Here is a 10,009-nt window from a genome sequence, read left to right on the forward strand (position 1 = left end):
GATCCGATAGCGTTCCGAGAACGTGTCCGCCATAGCCTAACCAGGACAAAGCCGTTGCTGAAGATGAAGGAATAAATGAAAACTAGTAAGCAGTTGCAAGTAAACAAACATCACTTGTTTAAAAAAGTTGGATTCGGGTATCCCATCTCTCGCCCCATCTCTTCCCTCAGGAGAAGTCCAGGCCTTCTACGACGATCTAAACGGGAAGCAGTACATCAACGAGGTGTACAAGTTCAGCGTGGACAAGCTGTACGACCTCCTCTTCACCGAGTCACAGTTCATGAGGGACTTCCTGCAGCTCCGCCGCTTCTCTGGTGAGCGCATTTTGATTTATTCAGCAACGTCGACGTGTATGAGAACACCGAACCCGAGGTCCGTTCTTCATGTCTCGTTTGTGATTGCTCTCGGACTTCCTCCATAGGCGTGGTGTATCATCCATGGAAGAAGGAAGAGATGGGAGACCAGAGCAGAGAGATCATGTACACCATCTCCATCACCAACCCCCTGGCTCCAAAAACCGCTACAGTCACTGAGACTCAGGTAACCTCAAGGGCATACTCGGGTCACAAGTCTATCTCACTCAAGAACTCTGTTGTTTATTATTTAAACGAATCATTTTTAATCGATTTATGGGACAATTGAGTTTTCAAGCTGTGGGGGGCGGGGCCTAGAAGAAGACTAGATAGCACTAGGGGAAAAGATTTCATCAACTCAAGTTGTGTGAATTTTGAATGATTTTGTTGTTTAAAGAGAAACTGTGGCATGTCTAGGATGTTCAGGATATTAATTCGTATCGTGTCTTAATGACTTGAACTTAGATTAGAACTTCTTTCTTTCGTCCTACGTTTTTTCTCTTCCTCCAGACTCTGTACAAAGCCAGCCAGGAGAGCGAGTGTTACATTGTTGATGCTGAAGTGATCACTCATGATGTTCCTTATCACGACTACTTCTACACGCTCAACCGCTACATGCTGACCAGGGTGGCTAAGAACAAGTGCAGACTGAGGTGAGCCATGAGAACAGACGCCAGAGAGAATAGAATAGCGCCCAAGAAGTGAAATATTTGCAGGTCATCTCCTCTGGCTGTAATGATTAGTCATGATGTCATTGCAGGGATACCCAGTCATCCCTCTTTTCATGCCAGATTGCCCTCCAGTGGTCATAATGAGGCATTACAATCCAACCCTCTGTATTTTAAAACTCAAGTGCCACAATTTCATACATGAACTGCTGAACGTCATTTTTAAATCAGAGCCTCACACCACAACTCCTAAATCGTAACCTCGATCCCAAATCAAAACCTCAATCCTGAATATAAACCTCAATCTTTAATCTTTCATTTATTCTTTGGTCTAAGCACCACTCTTAACACGTAACCTCAGGTTTATTCCTAAATTTAACCTTCAGTCCAAAATATAAACCTCGCTTATAAATATACAACATTAGCCAAATGAATCCTCACTCATAAATCCAAACCTCACCGTTTAAATCAGAACCTCACCGTTTAAATCTAATCCTCACTCCTAAATCTAAACCTCACAGTTTAAATCTAAACCTCACTCCTGAAAATCTCAACCTCACTCATAAAATCTAAACCTCACTCTTGAAAATCTCAGCCTCACTCATAAATCCAAACCTCACTGTTTAAATCTAAACCTCACTCCTGAAAATCTCAACCTCACTCATAAATCCAAACCTCACTGTTCAAATCTAAACCTCACTCCTGAAAATCTCAACCTCACTCATAAATCCAAACCTCACAGTTTAAATCTAAACCTCACTCCTGAAAATCTCAACCTCACTCATAAATCCAAACCTCACTGTTCAAATCTAAACCTCACTCCTGAAAATCTCAACCTCACTCATAAATCCAAACCTCAGTCTTGAAAATCTCAACCTCACTCATAAATCCAAACCTCACAGTTTAAATCTAAACCTCACTCCTGAAAATCTCAACCTCACTCATAAATCCAAACCTCATTGTTTAAATCTAAACCTCACTCCTTAAATCTAAACCTCACTCCTTAAATCTAAGCCTCACTCCTTAAATCATCTAAACCTCACTCCTTAAATCATCTAAACCTCACTCCTGAAAATCTAAACCTCACTGTTTAAATCTAAACCTCACTCTTAAATCTAAGCCTCACTCCTTAAATCATCTAAACCTCACTCCTGAAAATCTAAACCTCACTCCTGAAAATCTAAACCTCACTGTTTAAATCTAAACCTCACTCTTAAATCTGAACCTCACTCTTAAATCCGAACCTCACTCTTAAATCCGAACCCCACTCTTAAATCCGAACCCCACTCTTAATTTCTTAATCGTGACTTACTCCTAAATATGTAAATCTTTATTCGGTAATAAAACCTCACATTTAAACCACAACCCTAAATCTCAGACCTCCAAAGCCTAAACCTGGGTCCTATATGTAAATAAATGTGTTATGTTGTGTTGGTGCAGGGTTTCCACCGAGCTGCGCTACAGAAAACAGCCTTGGGGTCTTGTCAAGGGCTTTATAGAGAGAAACTTCTGGAGTGGCCTTGATGAATATTTTAGACATTTAGGTGAGTAGAGTCCAGAAGTCCGAGTCCACTACTATGAACTAGTTATTATTTTATTAGTAATGAAAAATAAATACAGCCTCTGCAAAGTACATAACACAGGACGGAGCATGCTGTTATTGGGAAAGATAACCAAGAAGCGCGAAGCAGAGTTGTCTTACCAGGCCGGGTCGATCATTTTTTTCCATCGCAGCACGTCCTGAAGTGTTTTATTCCTCTTCTACCTCAGCACTTCGCCGTGTTTGCCACGTAATACCAAACTCGAACAATGTGTTCTGTATTATAGTCACATTTAACGTCATGGAACGTCAGTGAAAAGTTAGTTCCTGTAGTTTTTTTTAACTAAAAGAGCTGAAATGTCTCCACTTGGTTACTGAGGTGAAGACTAGTGTTAGATTTAGGTGTAGCATAGTGTTAATTATCTGCATTAACGATGTCATCAATGGGAGGTCCTCACAAGAATAGTAAGACAAATATGCACGTGTGTGTGTGTGTGTGTATAGAGCTGGAGCTGAGTAAAGCGGAGGTCACGCTAAACGAACCCCACAGACCTTCTCCCAAAGCCAAAGCGACACGCTCATCCACAGTGAGGCGACACCGGAAACGGGCGACGGCTCACCTGAGGCCGCAGCACCCGGACGAGGAGCTGAGCGCCGTCACCACGGCCGACGACAACGAGGTCATCCAACGCATTAAACACGTGCCAGGTTCGAACTCTTACACCAGCACAGAAATCGTCCAGGACACGTGTTCGGTATCTGCAGTGACATCGGTGCGTGTGATTTAACGCCTCAGTTCGTCAGCTCGGCTAAAATGACCCGATTCCAAACGTGGAACGTTGAATTATGAATCTCGAAGTGCTTGGCTCAGTCTCAGTGAACATTTTTAATCAGGGTTGGACATGGAAGGAAAAAAAAAAAATCATTTAAATCGTTTAAAATCTGACACACACACGCACATCTTTGACCGGCTCACAGTAACCGTATGCTGTTATAAAGTAATAAAGTAATAAATCTGTTACATTTCAGGCGTTATTCTGTCCAGAAAATACCATAATCTTTGTCTGCGATGTTGCTTAGCAACCAAAGCTACTGAACACTGGATTTTCGAGAGAGTCAGGGCAAAGCATCTTTACGAACCACTTTTTCCAGATGGTTTTGCCATCGTATCCGGAAAGGGCCGGTGTGGGTGCAGGTTTTCATTCCAACCAAGCAGAAGCCACACCTGAGTCTATTAAAAGCCTAGATCAACTGATTAAACAGGTGGAATCAGGTGTGGCTCCTGATTGGTTGGAATGAAAACCTACACCCACACCCTGCGGCCTGTTGCGGATATGATTGGACACCCCTGACACGAAGGATGCAAATTTGTACATTCAGCATTAAGCGTTAAGCAGTCATCAGATTTTGACGTCTTTTTGACCGTCTTCTTGTCCGTCCCCCCACTCTACCATAATCCCTCTGTGCGCAGGATCCACACAGACGCGGCACTTCCCCGACCCGGCGGCCGGAGGCCTGGCGCTGTACAGCGTCTCCAAACTCCTGCTCATCTTCAGCGTCGTGTGAGTTTACATATTACAAGACATAAAAAAAATATATATATATATATAAATGCTTTCATGCCTTCTAGTCCTTTTTCATTCGGATGATTCGTTGGTTTCCGTAGGAACCGGAACAGATTTGAGTCAGGAATAAAACTGCCTCTTGGCTTCATCTTGTCCTGTAGGATCTGTGTGAGGTATAAAGTGTTTTTAATGTAGCTGGAGAAACTCTACCGTGCCAACACTAGGGGTCAGTGTGTGCTCGTTAGCCGGTGTGAAAACGGAGCTCTGTGTGAAAGTGTGGAGAAAAAAAAAAAGGTGAACACATGGCTGCGTTTCTCGTCCTCAGTCTGGTGCTGCTGGTTTTCCTCAACATGATACTGTTCTATAAGCTGTGGACGCTGGAGCAGACCACGCAGAGCTTAGCGTCGCTGCAGGGCCTCCGAGCTCGCGACAGGTACGGATTGTTCCTATTACACGCACGGAAGGAAACGGAGGATTTCTGACACCAGCATCTATCCCCACCGAGATTTTCTGTAATATAAATGATGAGATAAAGACATGATGCATTTTCAAATAAATCTTATATTATTATATCAACAACAATATGTCTTTCAGGTGTACCTTTAAGTCACCGATTCAACACCTGAAATTCTGGCTATAAAAAATAAATAAATAAACGTATCACAAAATGTAGTTTTGCTAAGAAAATTGTAGAGCAACGTTATATATATATATATATATATATATATATAAATAATGTGTGTGTGTGTATATATATATATATATATATATATATATATATATATATATACACACACACACACATTATTTATATATTTATATATATATATATATATATATATATATATATATATATATATATATATATACACACACACACACACACACACACATTATTTATATATATATATATATATATATATATATATATATATATATATATGTATACACACACACACACACACACACACACCATAGTGTCCAATGTGTTACCCCACAGCACTGTGAAATTCTCAGTTCTCTATTCTGATTGGTCGGAAGGTGCCGATTCATTTCCTGTTACAGCAGCCGGTTTATATGAACGCGCTCGTCGTAATACATTACCGTTTCTATAGCAGCAGCCCGGTCACAGGGACTCGTACGGCGGACTCGTCACAAAAACGCATGGAAAAAATAAACAACAACGTGTAACCGCCGATACTGTGTAAGGAGAAGTTTATTTCATGTTTACGGGAAGGTCTCCGGCGCATTTCGGAACAGTCCGAGGCAAAGCTGTAACTCAGTTTTCGGAGTTTCAGGGTAAAATGACAAGAGGTTGGTGAGGGAACGAGCGTTTATAGCCGCTAAAATGCAAGTGATCGGTTTCAGAGATGTTCCAAAACATTCATTGCAGCTATAAAATTTTTTTTTTTTTTTATTAAAAAAAAAAAATAAAAAAAAAAAAGAAGCACGCTGTGCCGTACGTTATAAAATTGTAGCCCCAAAGTGTTCTATTGGTTACGTAATATAGGAAGCATATTTATGTGTTACAATTAGTGTTTATTTAAGAGTACTGTTGAACGGACTCAAACTGAAATCATTTCTGAATCACGTATCGCTAAAAGTAGAAGCGTTCTAACCCGTACGCACCACGCCCTTCGTCAAATCGGCAGCAAGACGTCGTTTCTACATCAGTTTCATTTCTCATTCAGTTTTAAAGCAGAAGTTTAACGAATTATTTCTACACTAAGCATAGCAAACTACCTAACTGTGCTGCATTAGAGCGTTTACCATAAAACCCCTAATAAATGGGCATACCACAATCGGGGTAGTGTGTGCGCATGTATATTACACACACACACACACACACATACACTGCTAAAGAAATGGTTCAAGAGTAATCCATTGCTAAGTAATGAACAGAAGACGGTGTGTGTGTTTGTTTTGCAGTAAACTTCCCCAAACGCAGATGGAGTGGGCCCAGCTTCTGGAGTCGCAGCAGCGTTACCATGACGACGAGCTGGAGAAGTGGCAGGAGATAATCAAGTCGTCTGTGGTTTTGTTAGACGAGGTAAATCCGTCGAGATTAAATCAGATGCCGGCAGATGGCACCGCAAAGAGCGCAGATAAATAAACAGACGTCGTTACGCAACATTGTTTTTCACCTCTGTCTAATTAAAACATCTCGTGTTTACCGTGGTCCTTCAGAACGCTTTATCCATGACCCGCAGTAGGGTACAACGGTCTAGTCTAGGGCCCTCCGTTGAATAAAGGGGCACGTTGCGAACAGAAATATGGGCAAACCGGACATCACAATAAATAAATAGATTAATTAATTAATTAATTAATTAATTAAAACATGGGTCTAGAGAACATTGTCTTTTACACACGCAGCATGTCGCATCTGTTTTGAGCATAAATGTGTACAGTAATTTGGCGTATTTGTACGTAGAGGTGCAAAACAAGGGGCAGATTCCTTGCAAAATCGATTCGTTTTCAATTTTCTAAGCCTGAAAGTCAGTTAGGGAGCAGCGATTTAATACACGTGCAATCGAATGCTATGGAAAACGATAACGTATTAGAACGAGCGCATCGATGTTAATCCTACGGTCCGAGCTGCTGCTATATAAACCGTATCGACGCCTTCTGACCAATCAGAGTCCAGAATTCAACAGCGCTGTGGGATACGGTACGAGAGCACGTATACGTACGTGTACGGTAATATACTCTATATCGTGTAACTCTTGCGTATGAATTTATCTCGTGACAGATGAGAAGATCTTTACTGAACCTACAGAAGGGAATCCGCGTGAAAGACGACGACTCCGCGGCCCAGGACAAACGGAATCGATACCACTGACGGACCTCGGGCCGACCGGACACGCGGTGCAATAAGGACGGCGCGGAGGAACTTCAGAAGCCGTCTCGCTCCTCTCCTCTTCTCTCCTCTCCTCTCCTGTCCAGCGCAGCTCGTTTGCAAAAATGAACCGTTTGACCCCGATCATCCTGATCTCCAGGGCCAAAGACGACTCCCGAGTCGTTCGTTCGTTCGTTCGTTCGTTCGTTCGTTCATTCATTCATTCATTCATTCAAGGACTCGTTTGAGGGTTAAACGCACACGCAGCCACATCTCAGCTGCACCACCACCACAACTCTCGTTTTCTTTCCTTGTCTTTTTTTTTTTTTCTGTTTAGTTTCGTGTCGTTTTGAATTTAAAAAAAAAAAAAAAAAAAAAAAAAAAAAAAACGTTTAGGAGTCCGGGACCAGGTTAACCTTTGACCTATTATCTCTAAGCGTTACTTGCGAATGTGCACAGATAGGAGAATGTAGAGCGCATATTACGAACACACACGGATTTCTAATTTATAAGTAGAGCTATATTTGTTGCCAGAGCTACCTTTTTACCGAGGCTTCCATGATGGGGGGAAAAAAGATAAAATCGGGGCTGGACCCCGGAGAGCTTGTGCCATGGTGCTAATTATGCAGAAATGTCCATGTTACAGTTCCAGATTATTATTTATTTTTTTTTTTAAAGTTCTGTCTGTGTGTAGCGTAGCTCGTTTCTCTTCTCGGAACATTGTGTTGCCTGTAAAAGTGAAAGGCCAATCGTATCGTCGTTAGTGGAAAACAGGAAGCGCGATCATTTTCCTCAGACGCCGTTACCGTATTTCATTTTGCACAAAGCCAAAACTGCATCACTCGTCATCTATTGCTGTTCATTTTTTTTTTTTTTTTTTTTTTTTTTTTTTTTTTTTTAAACACCGGACTGTTGCCAACTTTATTTACACTCAACGTTCATTCCACATTTTTGCGTCACAGGATCGGTCGTTCCTGAAAATGTTGTTTTTAAAGCTGTTTGTGTGGAGATATTTCTTGCGTTTTATCGTAGCTTAGGAAAATAAATAAATAAATAAATAAATAAATAAATAAATAAATAAACAAACGAACGGTATTTTATTTACCAAGAAAGCAGCTAGCTATCTGCCTCACGGTTCACTTCTAGGCAGCGCTTCGATATCTCTGAAGGTAGCGATAAGAAAACGGTTTTAAATCATCCTCGGAAGGCAGCGAAACGTCGCCATGTTGCTAGGTTACCGCCGTACGCGTAACGATGACTAATCCCGAACTCCATTACCTAATCCATTGATCAGAGTATACCGTCGTGCGGAAAATACAACCGGGGAGCGAATATTCAGGACTTACGCCAGCGATTTCCGACTGGAAATACTTCTCGAATCTGATCGATCAGAAGGCGATTCATTCTCTATACCAGCAGCTAGGAGAGTTCGTAACGCGTTATCGTTTCCATAGTAACAGCTCGTTCAAAGGGACGGTCAGGGATGGAAAATAAACCCACGTGCGATGATCGTCTCGGATGGCGAACTATTCCGCGAGGACACGTTTACAATACGCGACGTTTTACGGAAGGAGTCTCCGGTGTTCAAAAACTTCCAAGTGTAAAGCCGTAACGTCACGTTTTCGGACGTCTTCAGGACCGAGGAGTTTACGTTTTGGGGGTTTCTCGGTCACATGACGAGCTGCTTTTTTTTTTTTTTCCCCCCCTCGATTCAATCCAAGAAGAAGAAGAAGAAGAAGAAAAAAAAAAAAGAGGCTGCTATAATGAAACAGGAAATGGTTATCATTCGTAGACGTTGATAAATGGAGTATCGGCACATTAATGGCGCAGAGCAACGACCGAGATCGTTTCGTTTCCATACTGCCTGCTAGAGCCGTGGAAGTAAAAGGAGTAAACTGTGTGGAAAAAACAAACAAACAAACAATGCTAGGTAGAACCGGAGAGTGAACGTTCCGGAGAGCAGAAAGTCACGGCCAAGCCGTCTGTTCGAGCCACGCCTGGCGTTTTTATTTACTTATTTATTTATTTATCGAACGATTCCTTTTATCCAAAGCCCTACAGCTGAGCCGTGTAGCGGTAAAAGCGTCGCTTTCTGGCAGCGCAGGGATTTGAACCTACAACCTCTTGATGACAACTTGAACCTGAGCCTTTTTATACAAGCTGTGAAGATATCTCCAGATCCTCAGATCCGGTCTGACCAATACGGACAAATCTCATTTCTAACACGCAGCTTGTCGGAGCGAACGGGCGAGCCGTTTAATTAACAATAACCAGAGTACGAACAGGAGTCGAGTTTCTTTAGTTCTTTTTTTTTTTTTTTTTTTTTGGTGGAGAGACAATTCAGAGCTTCATTAATGCTACTGTGATGTCCATGTCTTTTAGAACCGGAGTCGCATGTTTATCATGGAAAAGTTTGGGGACTACATTTATTTATTTAGTTGATTTCTTTAAATCATACAAAGTTTCCACAAGAAATAATTGGAATTACAGCTTCGGCGTTCAACCTCGCACCCTAGAGCCATCTTTTCACTGTTTTATATCTACAGATCCTCGTGAAGTGCTGCTCTTTAACTCCTCCGTCAATCCCTGGTAAATAATTGGAGCAGCTCAATAAGGATCCAACCATAGTGAACTCATCGAGGGTGCGCGTTTGCGTTACTTTATCAGGTCTTTGAATAGTCATGGCCGTGACTGTTATGGTCCAGTTATTGATAGAGGATTACAATTTAATATCTCGCAACACGCCTCTGCGCAAAATCGACAAAAAAAAAAAAAAAAAAAAAAGTATAAATAAAAGCGAATCAGTCAGTTTTATCAAAAGGAGAGCTGCTCACGGATGCCAAATATTATCAGAACCCTCATACTCTGGGTTCAACGCTAAACCCGAATCCAGAACAAATCCTGTTTGTTTTTGTTTTGCTCCTCCATTCTTCCAATCATTCATCCCAGCCTATGAAAGTATTGCGACGTAGCGACAAAACAAGTGTTATGGCATTGTATTTCAATTGCAAATGTATGTGCATAAAATCTTTAATGTTTTTTTATTA

At 41.5% G+C, this 10,009-nt stretch overlaps 1 protein-coding gene across 9 annotated transcripts in view; it reads left to right on the forward strand.

Annotated features, from left to right (window-relative positions):
- gramd1ba (GRAM domain containing 1Ba) overlaps nucleotides 1-9,758 on the forward strand; it is a 70,676-nt gene extending 60,918 nt beyond the window's left edge. For 8 of the 9 annotated variants that reach the window (XM_017489530.3, XM_047160677.2, XM_053686747.1 and 5 more), the window contains 9 exons: nucleotides 171-314; nucleotides 422-540; nucleotides 864-1,006; nucleotides 2,462-2,565; nucleotides 3,066-3,269; nucleotides 4,033-4,123; nucleotides 4,452-4,559; nucleotides 6,056-6,176; nucleotides 6,876-9,758. In XM_017489530.3, coding sequence (XP_017345019.1) covers nucleotides 171-314; nucleotides 422-540; nucleotides 864-1,006; nucleotides 2,462-2,565; nucleotides 3,066-3,269; nucleotides 4,033-4,123; nucleotides 4,452-4,559; nucleotides 6,056-6,176; nucleotides 6,876-6,965 — 1,124 coding nt within the window. In that variant the 3' untranslated portion in view covers nucleotides 6,966-9,758. The remainder of the gene's footprint in view (nucleotides 1-170; nucleotides 315-421; nucleotides 541-863; nucleotides 1,007-2,461; nucleotides 2,566-3,065; nucleotides 3,270-4,032; nucleotides 4,124-4,451; nucleotides 4,560-6,055; nucleotides 6,177-6,875) is intronic. The other variant, XM_053686748.1, reaches the window with a different exon arrangement.
- The last annotated feature ends 251 nt before the right edge of the window (nucleotides 9,759-10,009 follow it).

Source organism: Ictalurus punctatus, chromosome 16 (assembly GCF_001660625.3).
Source record: "Ictalurus punctatus breed USDA103 chromosome 16, Coco_2.0, whole genome shotgun sequence".
Lineage (NCBI taxonomy): Eukaryota > Metazoa > Chordata > Actinopteri > Siluriformes > Ictaluridae > Ictalurus > Ictalurus punctatus.